At 49.7% G+C, this 20,424-nt stretch overlaps 1 protein-coding gene across 20 annotated transcripts in view; it reads right to left on the bottom strand.

The window, feature by feature from the left end:
- Positions 1–2,399: 2,399 nt before the first annotated feature.
- DLG4 (discs large MAGUK scaffold protein 4) overlaps positions 2,400–20,424 on the bottom strand; it is a gene marked incomplete at its 5' end in the record, with an annotated part of 134,807 nt that continues 116,782 nt past the window's right edge. For all 20 annotated transcript variants that reach the window (XM_083410228.1, XM_083410229.1, XM_083410218.1 and 17 more), the window contains 13 exons: positions 2,400–5,068; positions 7,059–7,150; positions 9,042–9,151; positions 10,184–10,356; positions 10,499–10,600; positions 10,823–10,870; positions 11,900–11,927; positions 14,243–14,279; positions 14,379–14,555; positions 16,221–16,335; positions 18,014–18,116; positions 19,459–19,615; positions 19,994–20,132. In XM_083410228.1, coding sequence (XP_083266354.1) covers positions 4,962–5,068; positions 7,059–7,150; positions 9,042–9,151; positions 10,184–10,356; positions 10,499–10,600; positions 10,823–10,870; positions 11,900–11,927; positions 14,243–14,279; positions 14,379–14,555; positions 16,221–16,335; positions 18,014–18,116; positions 19,459–19,615; positions 19,994–20,132 — 1,388 coding nt within the window. In that variant the 3' untranslated portion in view covers positions 2,400–4,961. The remainder of the gene's footprint in view (positions 5,069–7,058; positions 7,151–9,041; positions 9,152–10,183; positions 10,357–10,498; positions 10,601–10,822; positions 10,871–11,899; positions 11,928–14,242; positions 14,280–14,378; positions 14,556–16,220; positions 16,336–18,013; positions 18,117–19,458; positions 19,616–19,993; positions 20,133–20,424) is intronic.

Genomic DNA, 20,424 nt, shown 5'->3' with positions numbered 1-20,424 from the left:
GGGAGGCTTTTCCAGTTTAACCTTGCAGAGAAAGGATTTGGTCAGTTTAGGAATCAAAATGGTTCCAGGTTGGTCTTCCTGTGTTGATCTATGTATGTGCAGTTATGAACATTACCATATATCTAAGACCATAAAATTCCTATCACAGTAATAGCTAGCACCAGCACCTGGACTGTTTTGTAAGTAGGTAGGTGAGAAGCTGCCTGAAAGCAACACGAGTGGATCAGACTGCTCCACCAGCAACTGTGGGATCATTGCACCCTTCGTGTCCACAGCTACAAGCCAATCGCTTTAGAGAACGGAGCTGGCCTCTCTGGACAAGGTTTGGCAAGGATCCTTATCATGAGTTTCCAGAAACGTGGAAGCACATTGCTCCTATGGAGGTTTGTGGAGCAGACACTACAAAGCGGGTCCTTCCGTTTCCACTTTTCGGCTGCCCAGTGTCTGCAGGACAGGATATCTCACAAGCTCGATGCATTGACTCCCTCGGCCCCCTTCCGCCAACCTTCTCCAGGCCCCCTCAAGTGATCTTTGGACTGTCAACATACTTTTGCTCTCTCTCCAGGGAAGGACTGCATTTTCAGCTTTCGAAAAAGCCGATCAGGGTCAGGAACGAAGTTTTTTTCCGTTTTCTTCAAAATAAGTGGAAAAAGGGACCGTTTATTTGGATCCTACTGCCCTCTCTGTTTGGGAGGCAAAAGGGCCCAGCTTTCATTTTTAAGTGAGAGAAGTCAAATACGATTATTTATTGATCTTCGTATACGCCAACCATTCCAAACCTGGGGCCCCCAGATGTTTTGGACTATAATTCCCAGCAGCAGCAGCAGCAGCAGCACACAGCCCTGAGACCCCTGTCTCACACCTCCACATTCAAATCTGTATCCCTTTGAACACCTGGAACACCTGGTTGGCCGTCATGTGTTGAATAGTGGGTAGACATGGCAGACGACATAACGATTTCTCCAAAGCAGCTCTTTATTTTGTAAGCTGGAACAGAACTGAACAGCAAACAGCTCAGCCGGCCTGCTTTTATAGGAGCCAGCTGTCAACATTATAGCAACAACAACCCAGGGTTTTTCGCCTAAAATAACTGACGTGGACCTGAGTGAAAACTATCTACAGTATCCCCCTGCTGGCCCAGGGTGAGAACTTCAGTACATAACAATCTGTGGCCTGATCCAGCTTCAGGGCTCTTCCTATGTTCTTGTTTTCCAGAGGTCCCCCTGGGGTGACAATAGCCATTGGCACTGAGAACTTGAGTTTGCTATTATTGGACATGTCACCCTGCACAGAGCTGCTTGCTAAACGACTGTGTGAAGGGCCTTTCCCTGCCCCCAATTAAATCTCGTTGCAGTCACTGAGGTGGGGGGGAGGGGAGGTGCTCCACACAGAAGCTTGCAAAAGTATGGTGTAAATTAAACCCACCCTCAGCATTGTTGCAGGCCCATTTAATGGAGGGAGGCACAGCTGCCCTGGACCAGCCTGCTATCTCGCATGCTGCAGTTGGTGTGGCCACCTAGTGGCAGCCATGCAAATTGCAGAGCGTGATGACACCTTACATTCTTATGGATATAGCAGGCACGTCCAATAGGTAGATTGTGATGCACCGGTAGACGTCTGTGGTAGATTACTGGCTACCCCAGTTTGGCTCCCCTAAATAAAGCTCAACATTAATGCCATGCACTCCCCAAAAAATGTGGTTTTAGGTAAAGGGGCCCCTGACCTTAGGTCCAGTCGTGGACGACTCTAGGGTTGCGGCGCTCATCTCACTTTACTGGCCGAGGGAGCCGGCGTACAGCTTCCGGGTCATGTGGCCAGCAGGACTAAGCAAACCAGAGCAGCGCATGGAAACGCCGTTTACCTTCCCGCCGGAGCAGTACCTATTGATCTACTTGCACTTTGACGTGCTTTTGAGCTACTAGGTTGGCAGGAGCAGGGACCGAGCAACGGGAGCTCACCCCGTCGCGGGGATTCGAACCGCCAACCTTCTGAATGACAAGTCCTAGGCTCTGTGGTTTAACCCACAGTGCCACTCGCGTCCTCCCTAAAAAATGCTCAACAACTTTGACCTGAACCTCCAAAAAGGGAGTAGATAACTGCCAGTCTTTAACTCTGTGAGTAGATCGCAGTCTCTTGGGAGTTGGCCACCCCTGGTATTTAGGAAGAAAACAGAAGTGATTCTGAAGTTAACACAACTATTCCTCCTCTTCCCCGCCCGAAGCAAATCACACAGCCACACAAGCACATGGGTTTTTCATTGGTTTTTAATTATTCGTTGCCGAAGGCGATAATATTTCTATGCAAAATACTCTTATATCTCCCCACCCACCCGCCCACCCCAAACAAACTTCACGTGGCCCCCAGCAAGAAACAACCTCCAATTACATCCGGTTTTGTTATTTTTAAATAATGCCCCAGGGGAGGGGGAAGAACCTTTTACGTCTGACCAACCCCTTCCATGCCAACACACTGGTGTGTTTTTTTGGGGGGGAGGGGGTTGGCACCAGGAACCCCATCCCCTTGGGAGGAAAGCCCTTAACAAATCAGTGTGACGGGAGGCACCCATTGTGTTCAGCGAGCGTTACTGGGAGGGGAGGGGGGGGCAAGGAGGCGCAAAGTGTCCGATCCCTTCTGGTCCCTCTTAGAAAACCCAGGGGGTTCAGGAGCCTGGGCTGCCCAGCTTGAAACGGCACACTTTTTAGAAGGGCCTGAAGAGGGGGCGCAGAGGGCCAGATCAAACTGCTTAAATCAGGATCAGAGGCCGCGTCTGCCAGCCGCCATCTTGCCACGGATGGGCAGTTTCCCCAGGGTAAACTCCCCCCTCCAGCTTTGCCCCACTGGCCTGTGGGTGAATTGGCATATTTAGTTGTGTGAGCTGGGGGCGACTTTGGCGGAGGGGGGGCAAACACAGCCTTGGGTGCCCCACCCCCCTCCAAGCACACTGGCATCCTTGTGCTCTGCCCCTCCATTCCAGCTGCATCTTTCCCTTTGTTTTCTGTAGATTATCCTTGTTTTTTGCCTCAATTCAGGTTGTTTAAAAAAAAGACATTTGCGCTCCTTGGGCGGCGGGGTGGGGGGTGGTAGCCAGCCTTCGGAGATTTTGGACCAGGTCCAACATATGCTTTTCAGGCATAATTAAAATGTCAGATTCAACCCCTGTCGTTTTAAAAATGATTCCTATGAACGGTCAGGGCAAGGCTTGCTTTTGGAGGGTGGGGCAGGGGTCCGAGCGGAAGCTTAGTTCAGGCATTTGGGGAAGAATCTGAGTTGCTTAACTTCCCGGCAGCTGCAGAAATAAACTTCTCCACGGACACACCAGCAGCTCTTCCTTCCTAGAGGACAAGTTTGACCCGGCACCTTCCTCCTACCCCCGACAGGCTAACCTTTGGAGAGTTTTGTGTCTTGCCGGGGGCCAGCCGTGGCTGGAGCAGTGGGGTTGGGGGCTAAATATCTCCAACTCCCCCAACCCCCAGGTCCAATCTCTGTTTTTTTCTTTATATACAAAAAATAATAATTAATCCATTAGATTTGGAAATTAAAATCTTCAAAGTGAACTTAAAACAGCCCTCCGAAATATATCTCCCACCCACTAAAACTGTTCTCCTCTGCGTATTTTTTTTTCATACATCACGCACAGCCGCACCAAAATACTTGATATGACCCCAAAAAATAGTCACAGGACATCAAAAAAACTCTATTTCCCTTTTCCCCCCCAACCTTTCTCTTCTTTTTTTCTCTCTCCTCTCCCTCCCCCAGAAAGAAAAATATAGATTGCTGGATTAGCAAAAATGGTTCCATGATTATTGTTATTATAATTTTTTGTTATCCTTTTCCTGCTAAATTTTGAAGCCACAAAAGTAAACTTCATGCACTGAAGAGGAAAAAAACAAAACAAAATGGAAGAGAAAATCAAAAACAGAGAAAAAGTCAACTGAAAATAATATATATCTATCTATATAGAGATATATAGATATAGATATATTATATCCCAAAGTCATCGTCATCATCAGGCCATTCTTGCAAGCGAGGATTATCCTGGATTCATCAGTCCTGGGTCTGTGCTTGTTTCAATCGTAGAATATTATTCAGCCAAAACAAAAGAGGGAAGGAACGGAAAAAGGTATCTTGTTTCCTTCCAAGGGGAAAATAGTCAGGTTTTTTATTTTATTAAACAGCAGAAAACTTAGCTTGGTAAATTTGTTTTGATTCTTTTAACGGGTGTTGCTCCTCCTTCCAAAATTAAAAAAAACCCTCCGGAATCCCCATCCCTCTTCTCCGCCCTAATGATCAAACCGCAACCAGGGAACTTTAAAACTCCTCAGCAACAATGCCTTCTTTTCTTCTGAATCACTGGGGGAAAAGGGGTGGGAGTCCTGGAAAGTAAAACTCATCAAAAGTGGCTTCCATTTGCAGAAAGTTTTTCTTAAAAAATATCTCTCTCTTCTCTCCCACAATAAGTTTGTTTCAGTCTTTCTCTCTCCGAGTTCAGAGTCTGCGTGTGCCTCCCCTCCACCTTGCTGCTTGTAAAAACGAAACAGACCAGAATCTAAGAACCCCCCCATTCTTCCCCTGTGCCACCACCTGCCCCCCCAAATGACAGCATGCATGCGCTAGCGCTGTTGGGGACGGAAGAAAGCCCCACATTTGCTGCAGAAATTAAAACGGGAGCGGTTTTGAATCAGGATTAGGGGCGGGGGAGCCGGATCACGCAAGAAGAAGAAAAGAAAAAAAGAAAGGAAAAAGGAAAACAAAAATTGAGAAGATTAAAGAGTCAACGGAAGAAACGAAAGAAGCCTGTCCCAAGACATCCCCACCCATCCCCAAAATATTAACCAAACAGCTAAGTTCAGTGGCAAGAGACAAGAGTCGGCCCCCCTCTCCAGAGAGGACAGCTCCGTCGCAGATTCGGTGGTGGTTGGTTTTGCCATCCCTTCCGGGAAAGATCAGTTCACATTAAGCTCCTAAAGTCTCTCACGAGCCGGGATCCAAATGTACGGGCCGGAGAGCTCCTCAATGATTCTTTTGATCTTGTGGTAGATCTCTTCGAAGCTGTCTCCTTCTACAATGGCTGGGGGTAAAGAGGCAGAAGAGTGTCAAAGAGAGAGAGAGAACCCGAGAGATCAGTTCGTAAGAACATGGAGAAGAGGCTGGCTGCTGAACCAGGCCAGGGGCTCATTCCGGGATCTTGAGGATATTTCTGGGATCTAAGAGCCCTGCAGGATCAGGCCAATGGCACATCGAGTCCAGCATTCTGTTCTTACAGTGGCCAAGCAGATGCCTTAATAATAATAATAATAATAATAATAATAATAATAATAATAATAATAAAATTTATTATTTATACCCCGCCCATCTGGCTGAGTTTCCCCAGCCACTCTGGGCGGCTCCCAATCAAATGTTAAAAACAGTACAGAATTAAATATTAAAAACTTCCCTAAGCAGGGCTGCCTTCAGATGTCTTTTAAAGATAAGATAGCTGCTTATTTCCTTCACATCTGAAGGGAGGGTGTTCCACAGGGAGGGCGCCACTACCGAGAAGGCCCTCTGCCTGGTTCCCTGTAACTTGGCTTCTCGTACCAAGGGAACCGCCAGAAGGCCCTCGGCGCTGGATCTCAGTGTCCGGGCAGAACGATGGGAGTGGAGACGCTCCTTCAGGTCTACTGGGCCTTTGAGGCCGTTTAGTGCTTTAAAGGTCAGCAGCAACACTATGAATTGTGCTTGGAAACGTACTGGGAGCCAATGGGAAGACAGGAGGCAGAACCTGAGCAAAACACCACTCTCTCATCTCCTGTGGCTCTCAGCAACTGATATTCAGCTCCTGGCAAGAGAGGATTCCCAGAATGCCTGTTGTAGCAGATACATCCAGGGCTGTGCAGAGCTGGTCAGAGGCCCACCATATGGGAAATGTAGGCCAAAGGGTCCCCCTTTGCCTCTACCAGGGGACTTGGATTAGGCCTCGTGCCAATTGGCCCCACCATCTCTGCTCTGGCCTGGATACATCAAGAGTCTTGTGGCACCTTAAAGACTAACAAAACTGTTGTGGCGTAAGCTTTTGTGGGCTATAGCCCACTTTGTCAGATGTAGGCTCCTGCCCATCCACTGAGGCCTACGCAGTGGCCTTGGTTAAGGGACAAACCTGGATTATGCAAGTCAAGCCCACCTGCATGAATTGTATGCCCAGAAATCCTGTGGCGGGAAGGAATTGGATAGCTGCTGAAGCTCCTTCCAATAGGAGGAAATCATAGGTATACTGGAGGATGAGGCCGCTAAAAGGTAAAGGTAAAGGACCCCTCACAGTTAAGTCCAGTCGAGAACGACTCTGGGGTTGCGGCGCTCATCTCGCTTTACTGGCCGAGGGAGCAGGTGTTTGTCCGCAGACAGTTTTTCCGGGTCATGTGGCCAGCATGACTAAGCTGCTTCTGGCGAACCAGAGCAGTGCACGGAAAAGCCATTTACCTTCCCGCCGGAGCGGTACCTATTTATCTACTTGCACTTTGAGGTGCTTTCGAACTGCTAGGTGGGCAGGAGCAGGGATCAAGCAACGGGAGCTCACCCCGTGGCGGGGATTCGAACTGCCAACCTTCTGATCGGCAAGCCCTAAGCTCTGTGGTTTAGAAGACCACAGCGGCCATCACAATGACTATGCACGCTGGCAATCAAAGGTAAGGAGGGTGCTGTTGTGCTCAGGTCCTGCTTGTGGTTTTCCCATGGTTGGCCACTTTTGAGAACCGAGTGCTGGACTAAATGGTTCCCCTTTGAGCTGTTCCAGCTGCAGGGTTCTTCCCATGTTCTGATGTGCCCAGTGACCGGCAGCAGTGGCACTCCAGACTTCCAGGCAGTGGACATTCCCAACTCTTACCTGGAGTCACTGTCGGGGATTAAATCTGGGGCTTTCTGCACACAAGCCAGCTGCTTTCACCAATGAGCTACTTCCCTTCTCTGAAAACCCCAAAAGCAGCCTGAGGCTGCCCTTCCCCCACCTCCACCGACTTAAGCCTTCTGCGAATTGTGCCCAGGGCTGATGTACGGAAAGCAAGAGGGGGCAGGAGGTGACCTACCCGAGAAGCACTCTGTAAATTCCTGCTCCAGTTTTGTAGCTCTGTCGAAGGCTTTCCGCGCCTGCTCCTCCGTTATCCGCTTGTTAATTTCTCTGGAGAGGAAGGAAGGGGGGGGGGGAAAGGAGGACACAAAGTGATTATGAAGATTGTGCAACCCCAAAGCTGTCTCTTCCACATGCCTGTATTCTGCTGGGTTTCCCCCCTGTGCTTTGGGTGTGCACTGTGTGTGTGTGTGTGTGTGTGTGTGTACACACATGCTTCTGCTATTTGGGGAAGCAGCTTGGGACAGCCTGGTTCCCACCCTGTGGCCAACCAGATACTTCTGTAAATCTCACTAAATAGGGCATGAAGGAAAAAACCCTCTCTAGTGGCTGCTCCCCAGCAACCGGTGTTCATAGGATATATCTGGAGGTTCTCTTTAGACATCACAACGGCTATCCCTTGCCTGCTTCCATTAATGCATCCAATCCGGCCTTTCCCAAGGTGGTGCCCTCCAGCAGTTTGGGACTACAACTCCCATCAGCCCCAGCCAGCTGCCGCCAAGACTGACCGGCAGCACTGGCTCTCCAGGGTCGGGGATTCGACCTTCCGCACCCAAAGCAAATGCTCCATCACTGAGCCTTTCCTTTTGAAGGAGCATTCATTCTGATTTGTTTGCAGGGAGGTTGTTTCAAAGCACCCGCCACATCCCCTATAGAAAAACGCCTATATATATTTTTGAAGGGAGGGAGGGTGGGGTAGAGGAGAGCAGGTTTGTTGCACAAGACTTTGCCAGTAATTGTGCAACCTGTATTTGCTGGTCTGTGATTGAATCCCACCCGAAAATAGTGACAGCATGGGAGTACCCTTTGTTGCCTTCTCTTTTCAAAACAAAGACTTAAAAGCCCCTGAACAATTTTGTCTTTCTTCAACGGGAGATTGTCTTGCTAGGTGCTGCTTAGAAATGCTAAGGATTCATCTTGTTTATTTATAGCATTTATATCCCACTTTTCCTCTAAGGAGCTCAATGTGGTGTACATGGTTTCCCCTCTCCTACTCATTTAATCTCCACAACAACCCTGTGAGGCAGGGAAACACCAAGAGGCAGTGGCTGACCCAGGGTCACCCAGCGAGCTGCATGGTTAAGCAGCATATACTGTATTTTCTGGCGTATAAGACTACTTTTTAACCCAGGGAAATCTTCTCAAAAGTCGGGGGTCGTCTTATACGCCGGCTACAGCAGCAGCTCCTGCGGCAGCTCCCCGTCAAAGGATAAAACGACAGCAAATTAAATCAGAGGATACCAAGTTCTCTAGATGAAGCAGAAATACGCTTGAAAATTGGCCCCAGAAGCCCCTGGCCATTGGGAAGTGGAGCGGATTTCCGAGCTGGACTGGAGACTGGTTTTTTAATTTTTATTTGGTGTGCATTGGAAGAGGGGTAGTCTTATACGGCGAGTATATCCCAAACTCTATATTTTAGCTGGAAAAGTTGGGGGGTTGTCTTATACGTCCAGTCGTCTTATACGCCGGAAAATACAGTAAATGCCTTAAGTAAATAAATGGCGAATGATAAATGAAAGCTTTGGCTGATCTCAGGCCACATCCTATCCCCTTGCACACTCCAACCTTTGCGCAATATCTTACACCCTTCTGGCCCTTGCAGACCAAAAAACCAAGGCAAAGATGGCAACAGAGGGCTCATCCACCACTTCTGCTTGTCACACCGCTTTTCCCTGGGAAAACCTGCTTCTTACCATTGAGTTGGAACAAAAGTCTATCGGGTTTTCCACAGATTAATGTTGCCTCTGATTCAGTGGTCAAGAGTGGGGTTTCCTAGGTGAAAGCAGCGGGGCAAATGGAAAACTGCTCGGAGCACCTGTACCCAGGAAGCACGGGGCAAGCAGACGTGTGCTTCCTAGGTGTGGGACAAGTGACGTGTGGACACCCTCCTGCCCCCGCCCCCCATTCCACAGCCCCTGTCCACCCCTGGGGGGCCACTCACAGAACATTCTCGAGGGAGCGTGGCCGGATAAAAACGGCGATGGGGTGAAGTTGAGCTGCCTGCAGCCTCCGCACGGCATTGGCCGAAACGTCCAAAATGCAGTGCTTGCCCTGGGCGGGGAGAGAGAAATGTGGTCAAGAGGTTTCAACACCAATTTGTATTCCACTTCCGCTGGTCACGCAAAGCCACAGCTAACCCACGGCCTCCCCAATCGCTTCCACCTGCCAAAAATTTCCACTCCACTGGCAGGACAATCGCCTATTCTGTCCCCTCCCCTGCCCATACACAATTGAGGGGATATACACAGCAAACAAACAAGGGACACGGATGGCGCTGTGGGTAAAAGCCTCAGCGCCTAGGGCTTGCCGATCGAAAGGTCGGCAGTTCGAATCCCCGTGGCGGGGTGCGCTCCCGTTGTTCGGTCCCAGCGCCTGCCCACCTAGCAGTTCGAAAGCACCTCCGGGTGCAAGTAGATAAATAGGGACCGCTTAATAGCGGGAAGGTAAACGGCGTTTCCATGTGCTGCGCTGGTGCTGGCTACCCAGAGCAGCTTCGTCACACTGGCCACGTGACCCGGAAGTGTCTCCAGACAGCGCTGGCCCCCGGCCTCTTAAGTGAGATGGGCGCACAACCCTAGAGTCGGACACAACTGGCCCGTACGGGCAGGGATACCTTTACCTTTACCTTTTTACACAGCATATTGTGGATGTCAACCTTCAGGGATCCTCTGCTACCCCCCCCCCCATAACAACAAGCCCCCCAGAGACCCAGTCAAACAGGGGAAGGGGATAATTTGAGTCTGGTGCGTTAGCCCTGAGCAAGACCCTGGCTGCGTGCTGCTGGAGAGCATCTAAATATCAATGGACTCTTGAGTTTTTGTAACCTCTCCCTGCTTGCTTTGTCCAAACCTTTCTGTTAGGGGGAGGAAGACCCAGGACGTTGCCTACTCAGTCAATGGTCTATCTAGTTCAATATTGTCTCTGCTGAGTTGCTTTCCTCAGTATCAGGTAGGAGTCTCTCACAGTCCCTGCTGGGGACTGAACCTTGGACATTCTGCATGCCAAGCAGGTGCTCTACCATGGAATGATTTCTCAGAAACTCTGGCATTAGTGTGATTCTTCGACTCTCCACTTCCGGCCTACCTGCTCAGCCACCTCGCGCACTGACTGGACGCTCGTCCCGTACAGGTGGCTGTTGTACTGGCCGGCCTCGATGAACTTGTGGCTCTGAATGTCCTTCTCCATCTTCTCCCGTGAGGCAACAAAATGGTAGTCCCGCCCATCCACTTCGTACTCCCGTTTCGGCCGAGTGGTGTCTGCAGAAGCGGGAGTGGGGAGTCTCCGTCAAGCACAGGGGAGCAAGAGTAGCCCAAGCCAAGGCTTCCTCCTGAAGCAGAAATCCTCCCCCCCCCCCATAATTTTATCTTGGGGCAGGGAGAGAGACCCCCTCAGACTCACGTGGGACACAGGAGCCAAATTTGTCAGGGAACTCCGAGAGGAGGTCATCGTTGACTCGGTCCTTAGTGGGGCCCAGGATAATGATGGGTCGAGCGTAGTGAACTAGGGGTGGAAAAAGCCAAAGAAATGGGAAATGGTCTGTGCTGGTGGAGAACACAACTCAAAAAAGGGAAATTGAAACAATCAGTTGGTTACAACAAACCACAAAGCAATGGGTGAGCTTCTGAGCCTTCCGCATTGTACAAACAACAACAACATCAATAATAATAATAATGTAATTCAGGGCCGAGGAAGGGAAGGGCTGAGCTAAGAGAGAGTTCTCACCTTCCATTTGTACAACGGTTTCATAGCTCAAGACAGCATCTTCTCGACCTGGAAGGGAAAGAAGGAGGCTGTTAAGTACAACCTGTTCAACCCAAGCCCCAGAACAACTGTTCCTTAACAGGGAAAACAGCAAACTACAAAGGGCCTTCCCCAAACTGGTACCCTCCAAATGTTTTGGGTTCAATTATCAGCAGACCCCAGCCAGCACAGCCAGATGACGCTGGGGGCTGATGGGAATTGTAGGCCAAAACCCATCTTGAGGGTGTCAGGTTTGCTCTGGAGCAACAGGGAACTAGGGGAAAGTTTAGAGGCAGTGTGGCGTAGAGTGTCAGTTTAAGACCTAGGAGAACCATGGTTGAAATCCCCTCGGCCATGAAGCTGACTGGGTGGCTACACACTGTCTCTCAGTCAAATCTACCTCACAGGGTTGTTGTGAGGATCCTATGGGAAAGGGGGAAGAACTGCACATGCCACTTCAAGTTCCTTGGTGGAAAGGTAGGATATATAAAATAGAAATAAATAAGATGGTGTGGAGAGAGAAGGGAGAAAGGAAAGGGGGGAAAGCTCCCACTCTTGTGGATTTCAAAGCATGGAAATATTTCTCAAAGGACAGGTTTGGGGCGAGGGAAAGAGTGAAGAGGGAGGCCTGGAGCATCTTTCCTCAACCTGGTGCCCTACAGCTGTTTTGGACTACAATTCCCATCAGTCTCCAGTCAGTATGGGCAGATGATGGTGCTAGGGACCAATGGAAGTACCGTATTTTTTGCTCTATAAGACTCACTTTTTCCCTCCTAAAAAGCAAGGGGAAATGTGTGTGCGTCTTTATGGAGCGAATGCAGGCTGCGCAGCTATCCCAGAAGCCAGAACAGCAAGAGGGATCGCTGCTTTCACTGCGCAGCGATCCCTCTTGCTTTTCTGGCTTCTGAGATTCAGAATTTTTTTCTTCTTGTTTTCCTCCTCCAAAAACTAGGTGCGTCTTGTGGTCTGGTGCGTCTTATAGAGCGAAAAACACGGTAGTAGGGCAAGACATCCAAAAGACCCAAGTCGGGGGTGGGCAGCCAAGAGACAGACACCCACCTTGAGAGCCCGATCCCGGCACCCGATCCTGGAAGGAGAAGAAAGAAAGAAAGAAAGAAAGAAAGAAAGAAAGAAAGAAAGAAAGAAAGAAAGAAAGAAAGAAAAGAGAGAGAGAGAGGGAAGAACCAATTAGTCTTGGAATTTCTGTCAGTGTGGGGGGCACCACCAGAAGCACCCCCACCCCTGTGTTTAAATGCAAGAGTTGCCAAACAGGGAGATGGTGTGGGGCTCTTATCTCAGCCCCCGGAGGGATGCCAGGAAATTTTAGGGTCAGAACAAAGACTACAAAAGTAGCTCACGTTGACTCTGGGGACCATCCCCAGGATGAACCGGAGTGGGAAAGCAAAGCCCTTGTAACTTAGACGAAATAAACAAATGGCATTTGTAAGCTGCCCTGGGAGCCTTTTGGGGGGCTGAGAAGCAGGAGAATAATGAAATAACTATTTCATTTCCATAATTCATGCAAGTGCTGAATCTCTATTTTTTGTTATGTAACACACAAACACAGGAATCCCACAATGGAGCTCAAGGTTATCTGAAGAAACTGGCAGCAGATTCAGGACAAAGGAAAAGAAACACGTCCCTCACACTATGCCTTCACTTGCTTATGGGATCCGCTCCTAAAAGAGGCATCCACGGCCCCCAAATTGGACAGCTTGAAAACTGGATTAAACCAGTTGATGGAGGAAACGTACTTCCTGCAGGATCACAGAGTTGGGAGGGGCCTCGAGGGTCATCTAGCCCAACCTCTCTACTCGAGCCTCTCTTTGAAAACTTCTTCACAAAGGAGAGTCTGCCACCTTGTGAGGCAGTCTGTTTCACTGTCAAACCAGTCATATAGCCAAGAAGTTCGGCCAAAAGTTAAGCCAAAATCCCCTTCCTTAGAGGCTGATTCAGATCCTACAATCTGGAGCCATAGAAAAAGATTTCTACTGAATCTGACTGCTGGTCTATCTAGCTCCGTATTGTCCACACTGACTGGCAGAGGCCCTCCAGCATTTCAGGCCAAGAGCATTCTCAGGCCCTACCTGGAGATGCTGTCAGGGACTGAACCTGGCACATTCTGCAGGCGAAGCAGATTCGCTACTCCTGAGCTATGATCCTTCCAAGATGTGCCCCTCAAATGTGTGGTCATCATGACACCTCTTAATCCACTCTTCTCCAGGCAAAACACACACCACTCTTCTGAATGCCAGTCAATTGGGTACAACATTGGGAGGGGAAGGGAATTTGGTTAGCCCAGTCTTCTCTAACCTGCTACCTTCCAGCTGCTAGGGATTACAACTCCCATGCTGAACAGCCAGTGCAGCTGTAGGATGGTGGAGCTATAATGGGAGCTGTACAGTGGTACCTCAGGTTACATATGCTTCAGGTTACATACGCTTCAGGATACAGACTCCACTAACCCAGAAATAGTGCTTCAGGTTAAGAACTTTGCTTCAGGGTGAGAACAGAAATAGTGCTCCGGCGACACAGCAGCAGCGGGAGGCCCCATTAGCTAAAGTGGTGCTTCAGGTTAAGAACAGTTTCAGGTTAAGAACGGACCTCCGGAACGAATTAAGTACAGTGGTGCCTCGCAAGACGAAAAGAATCCGTTCCGTGAGTCTCTTCGTCTAGCGGTTTTTTCGTCTTGCGAAGCAACCCCATTAGCGGATTAGCAGATTAGCGCTATTAGCGGTTTAGCGGCTATTAAAGGTTTAAGGGATTAGCGGATTAGCTGCTAAAAGGCTATTAGCAGCTTAGTGCCTTAGAAAAAGTGGGTGGGGAGCGGAAAAAAATCGCAAGAATCGCAAGACATTTTCGTCTTGCGAAGCAAGCCCATAGCAAATTTGTCCTGCGAAGCACCTCCAAAACGGAAAACCCTTTCGTCTAGCGGGTTTTCCGTCTTGCGAGGCATTCGTCTTGCGGGGCACCACTGTACTTAACCCAAGGTACCACTGTAGTCCAAAATATGTGGAAGGCATGGGCGTAGCCAAGGGGGGCAGGGGGGTAGCTGCCCCTCCTAAATCAATACAAATCAATACAAATCTGAGGTTCTACTCCCCCTCTAACAAAAATCCTGGCTATGCCCATGGCGGAGGGTGAGAAATTGTGGAAGGCTGGCCTAGAGGCTAGGGATGGAGACAAGCAAGTTGACTGGCAGGTCCAGTTCCCTGCATGTGAGGGTCTGCCTTGTGTTGAAATGGCGCCCGCTGCGTGTGTGAGAAGACGAAGCATACTTGCACACTGGGGGGCAAGTGGGAAGATTTTTCATCAGGATGAAGTTCTCCCTCTTTCACACACGCACACAAGAGTGCCTTTTTTCAGCTTCCGCCAACCAGAGAGGGATGGAGCATGAGTTACCTTTGCTTTTAGCCGTGTCCATTCCCGTCGCTCGACCCTGCGAGAGAAACAAACAGAGGGCGGAGGCTTAGGGCAGTGACACAAACAGCTTCCCTCCGATCCCACCCCCAGTTGCCAAGACCCCCTTCACACATACCGCCTTTTGCTGGGGATGAAGCCAATCTCATCGCTGTCGCCATCCGGATGGACGCGCCGCGCCTGCCACCACTCCTCGTCGGAAGCGTCAATCACGTGCAGGACGTCGCCAAAATGGAAGCTCAGCGCTTGGCTCAGGAAACCGCAGTCCTTGGTCTTATCGTAGTCAAAGAGCGCCCTGGGAGTTGGGAGGGAGAGGAGGTTGGCCGGGGGGGGGACACAGGAGCGGTGGGAGATGGTGCCCACTGGAAATGGTGGGGCAGAAGGCAGGGAGACCCAACGGGAGGTGCAGCCAGAGCCTTCTGGGCTGGGGTCACATTTACACCATGCGCCCCACTGGAAATGGTGGGGCAGAAGGCAGGGAGACCCAACGGGAGGTGCAGCCAGAGCCTTCTGGGCTGGGGTCACATTTACACCATGCGCCGAGGGCCTTCTGGCGGTTCCCTCATTGCGAGAAGTGAGGCTACAGGGAACCAGACAGAGGGCCTTCTCGGTAGTGGCACCCACCCTGTGGAACGCCCTCCCTTCAGATGTGAAGGAAATAAGCAGCTATCCTATCTTTAAAAGACATCTGAAGGCAGCCCTGTTTAGGGAATTTTTTTTAATTTAATGCTGTATTGTTTTTAACACTGAATTGGGAGCCGCCCAGAGTGGCTGGGGAAACTCAGCCAGATGGGCGGGGTATAAATAATAAATTGTTGTTGTTGTTGTTGTTGTTGTTGTTGCTGCTGCTGCTGTTGCTGCTGCTGCTGCAGTCTGAAGCTACTTTAAACAGTCATGGCAGTCCTCGACAAATTATGAGTGCTTTGGTTCTTTGAGGCTGGTGAGAATTGTTAGGAGATTCCCCACCTATCTCCGTCTTCAGATTCAGAGTGGTTTAACAGTCAATCTCTCTTCATGGGGAACTCTGTGAATTGCTGCTATTGGAGCAGAATGGGGGTCTCCTTACATCCCTCACCACCTTTAACAAACTGCACTTCCCAGGATGCTTTGGGGCAAACCATGAGAGTATAAAGAGGTATCGTATTGTTTTAAGTGTCCACAATCAGGACATAGCTGACTTCCCGTATAAGATTGTCTGGGGTGGTTGTTGTCTCTCTAATTCTGCATTATGCCACGTTCTCAATGGCAGCCATTTTTGTGTTATGTCATACCCCCTGGAAGCCACTTTGTGACTGGCACCCCAACACTCTCCCAAAATTCAAAATGTGCCCACTAGGTCCAAAAAGGTGGGCAACAGCTGATCCAGAGGGAACACGGTATGTAAATTCTGAAAGGGAACATTTTCTGCATTGACAGAATTGCTTGGATGGCCTGGGGATATCTGCAGTACTTACTTTAGGGAGGGCTAATCTGTGGTCACTCAGAAGTTGTTGGAAGACTCCAATTCCCATCAGCACAGACCAGGGTCAGGAAAGATGGGAGTTGTAGTCCAGCAACATCAGCAGGGCTATACTGGATATAAAGAGACCCTAAGTCTGGTTGTAGGTTTCAAACTCAGAAACAACATAAGAGGGATGGTTTTAGTTAAAATGCCTCTCTGTTTCAAAGGAAAGAGGTTATCATAATTAATAATTGCTTATATGGAACTCTAGCTGAACAGAGCCCTTTATCATTCTTATCCAGCCGTAAGACAACCCTGACACGCTCCCATTTTACAGGTGGGAGAAAGTGAGCCCAAGGAAGAAAATGGCTTTTGAACCCAGCCCCCATAGATCAAACTCAAAGGGACCTGCAGCATTATGGATTCCGGTGGTGCTCAGATGCTAAAATCTACTAGTAATTCAGGAACAGGGGGCGGGGGATGGGCAAGCTATTGAGGAGAAGGCAGCTATGATCTCACCGGATGTAGAAACCCCTCTTGGGGTTGCTCCGCAGCGATGCTGTCCCTGAGCCCAAGCTGCTGTTCATCAGCTGCTCCCGGAGGTCGTGGATCTTGGCCTCAAAGCGGCTGTACTCTGCAGTGGGTGGTTACAGACAGGGTCAGGGTCAGTATGACTCAACTTCCCTCACAGAATCATCTGGTTCATTCAGCTACACAGCTGCCCACCCAACTCCACAACCCAGTCTTCTAAACCTTCCACCAGTCTCCACAGATCAAACCCTCAATTTAAAGCACTGAGATACCTCTTTAAGCAATCATTGCTTCTCCCAAAGAATTCTGGCAGCTGTGATTTGTTATGGGTGCTAAAAATGGTTAGGAGACACCCCACCCATTCCCCTCAAAGAGCGACAGTTGCCAGAGGGGTTCTACAATCTCTCTCTCTTCCCAAGGTAGCCTTGTGAGGGGAAAAGAGGTCTCCCAACACCTTTTAGCACCCATAACAAACTACAGCTCCCAGAATTCTTTGGGGGGTGAGGGATGCCATGACAACTTAAAAGTGGCATGATACCGCTTTAAATGCACAGTGTGAATGTGGCCCCAGCCCCCCACAAACCACTGAACAGACCCCATTGCACAGTTTCCCTCTCACCTCAACCATATTGGGCTCACCTGGGCCATGCAGCTTCCAGCACCTCTTTAGTCTTCTCAACCCCATTGAATCCTACCCATCTACCGTATTTTTCTCTCTATAGGACGCACCCAACCATAGGATGCACCTTGTTTTAGAGGGGGAGAACAAGAAAAAAAAATCCCCCCCTCTGCCCAGCGCCCCTTCAGCAAAGCAGCAGGAGGCGCTGCGCAGAGAGGGGGAGAAAATTTTTTCCCTTGTTCTCCCCCTCTAAAACAAGCCACCATTCAAGGTGCATTCAGTCCCCTTCAGGCGGCTACCTTGGAAGCCTGGAGAGCGATAGGGGTCGGTGCGCACCAACCCCTCTCGCTATCCGGGCTTCAGTGAAGGCAACCTTCAGTGAAGGTTCCTTTTGACTTGCTCTTTGGGGCTGGAAGGGGGAAGCCCTTCCCCCCCCCCCCAGCCTCAAGCTTGTGGGGCTGGTGGGGGGGGGGGGGAAGCGCTGCCCCCAGCCCCAAAGAGCAAAGAAGCCAAGACAGTCTTGTCTTCTGCCATAGCCGCACGCAACCTCTCCAGCCGGGAGAGGCTGAACGGGGCTATGGCTTCTTTAGCCCCGTGCAACCTCTCTGGCAGGCAGAGGCTGGGAGAAGGGACTGACTGGCCGTGGAAAAGCCTGCAAGAGCTGTGCAGAGCTTGCGTGCGGCTGTTGGGGGCTTTTCCTGCCTGCCTCCCCCCTGCATTCGCTCCATAGGACGCACACACATTTCCCCTTCATTTTGGAGGGGGAAAAGTGCATCCTATAGAGTGAAAAATACGGTACCTACAGACTGCCCCCTCCCTTTGTCACACAGGGCCTTGCCCTACATGTGCCTGCAACCAACCAACCTAACTTCCCACCCTTCTGTCTTTCCATTTTCCCATCAACAGGCACCAATCTTCTCTCATGTGGTTCCTTGACCACCTTTCCTTGCAACCTTACAATCTCTCCATTCATTCATCCCTGAAAGTGAAAATGCTGAGGATTCTCCCCTAGGACATCTTCATCACCCTTTACATTGCTCCTTGGATAACAGGCACCACTGCCCCACCCCACTTGGCAGCGGTAGGACCATTTCCCAGGCAGTTCACACACACATACAAATCTCTTCCCTCTCAGGAGGGGCTTCTGCAGAACAGAACTCACCATCCGGTTTGTACTGAGCAATGATGGTGACCGTCTGGCCGGCGTTTTTCAGAGCAATGGCTGCTTGTTCGTGTGTGGCGTTCCTGAGGTCCACACCGTTGACCTGGGAAGGAAAAGGCAACCAAAATGTTCAAGAGGCTGGGCCAACTCTCCTGTGAGATGACAACATCTGAGGCTATTTGCCTTAGAAAAAGAGGAAAGTAAAGGAGGGAACATAATAGAGGTGTATAACATTATGCAGAGTGTGGGAATGAAGTCCCTTCAGGCTGGTGGTGGCTTTTTGCGGGGGGGGGGGAGGGGGCTCCTGCAACAAGTCATGGCTGTGATAATAGAGAATTAGCAATGGATTTATAGCAGGCTACCAACACATCATTCCACTTTATTACTGCCATCTGGAGTGCTTTAACTCTAGAGTGCTTTAACAACCACAACTCTGGGAATTGTAGTTCTGCAAGGGGTATAGGGGCCTCCTAACAACTCTCAGCACCCTTAACAAACTGCAGCTCCCACAATTCTTTGGGGGAAGCTATCACTGTGGTATCACGGTGCTTTCAATGTATGGCGTGAACATGACCAAACATGGGACAAAAAAAATAAACCAGAACATTTGTGGTATAAAAATATACAGAATTTCAGGAGGAAGTTATGGAACATGAACGAATTAGAAAGAAAGCAGCATGTCCACACCAAAACATTTGCAGGAACATACCATGCTGAAAGTGGGATCAAGTATAAAAAACACCCCAATACTATCATGAGCACAAATAAGCATGAATGCAGAATAAAAAGGAAGTCCAGAGGGGACCAAAGTGGACAGAGAGAAATTTTCCCCTTTTGTAATACAGGAACCCTGTATGTTGGAAGATTCAAGAGAGACAAAAGGAAAGATATCTCCATACAGCACAGAGTCAAAACTCTGGCTTTTGCTACCACAAGATGTAGAGATTGCTTTTAAAAGACAAATTCATGGAGGAAGAAAACCCTGGGATAGCTCAGTTGGCAGAGGATGAGACTCTTAACCTCAGGGTCGTGGGTGAGAGCCCCACGAAGGGCAAAAGATTTCTGCATTACAGGAGGCTGGACTAAACGACCCTCGTGGTCCCTTCCAACTCTATAGATCTCTGATTCTATCAACAGCTACTAACCAGGGTGGCAATGTGCTGCATCCAGGATAAGAGGGAGCTGGTCTCTGAATAACCGTTTGCTTGGGGTTGTGAGCAGAAGATGGGTACTGCACTCATGGCCTGGTTATGGACTTCCATTTGGAACACCTGGTTGTCCATTATGGGAAACTGGACTAGATGGGCCTTTGATCTGATCCAGCAGGGCTAATCTTAATTCTTATGAAGGGAGGTGAGCATCATTTAGGTTTAATCGTAGGGTACCAGCCGATTGCCTCTTCCAACCAGGCGCCTGCCAATGCAGGGATAAGGAACGGTTCTTACCGAGAGGATCTGGTCCCCTTTCCGGAGCTCCCCACTGAGGTCGGCCGGCCCCCCAGCCAGGATGAAAGAGATGAAGATTCCCTCGCCATCTTCACCCCCAACAATGTTGAAGCCCAGCCCTGTTGAGCCACGGTGAATGACAATGCGACGCGGTTCCCTGCAGAAAGAAGGAGAGTAATTGGGGGAAACTGGAAGCAGCTTGCTGACTGCGGATGCAGCAGCAGGCAGCAACGAGCCACCAACTCCAAATGCCCGGCAGGACTGTGACCTACACAACCCCACAGGATAGAGGAAATTGGGGGCTGGCTGCATTACTACCCTGTGCCAAAATATTCGCAACTCTGGCAGGCCTGAGTAGCCGGATATGGGATGGATGAGATTGCACGCGAGGTGATGGGGGAAGAAGGGTGCAGCTTTAAACTGGGCAAGGGAGAGAGACTCTTCAGGACCACGGACAGCAACTGCTGCTTGGTGGTGCTATGGGAAACCAGAACAGCCACGCCCAGAGGGAGGAGCCAGAAAGGGCACAGCTTACCTGGGTATATCCTCCTCACCCATCAGCTCCTTAGGGATGGGGGAGTACCTCCGAGGGGAGGTGGGGGTCATGGCTTGTGGATAGTCTGTGCCCAGGTAGCTCTGGTGACCAATTTCATTGTCGAGATGCTGGGAATAGGCTGTCAGAAGGCATGAAAAAAGAAAAAGATAAAAGCTTTAACAGCACAGTGGAAGGCAGTGAAACCAAAGTTATGAACGCAACATTGAGAAATGCTCTTAAATCAGGCTGGACAACAACAGATTGTGTCCCACATGGTACGTTAAACACTTTGCTAACTTTCTAAATCACCCCAAATCCAGCAGTATTTATAACTGCAAATGTGGCAATAAAAATGAGAAATGTGTGGAACACAAAAATCTACAGTTTTTCAAGCATCTTCAGTTTAGGATAATCTTCCACCATCAAATCCA

The sequence above is a fragment of the Podarcis tiliguerta genome (genome assembly GCF_965153285.1).
Source record: "Podarcis tiliguerta genome assembly, chromosome: 13".
Classification (NCBI taxonomy): Eukaryota; Metazoa; Chordata; class Lepidosauria; order Squamata; family Lacertidae; genus Podarcis; species Podarcis tiliguerta.
The sequence above is the reverse complement of the archived record's forward strand: the minus strand, read 5'-3'. Positions and strand labels throughout refer to the sequence as shown.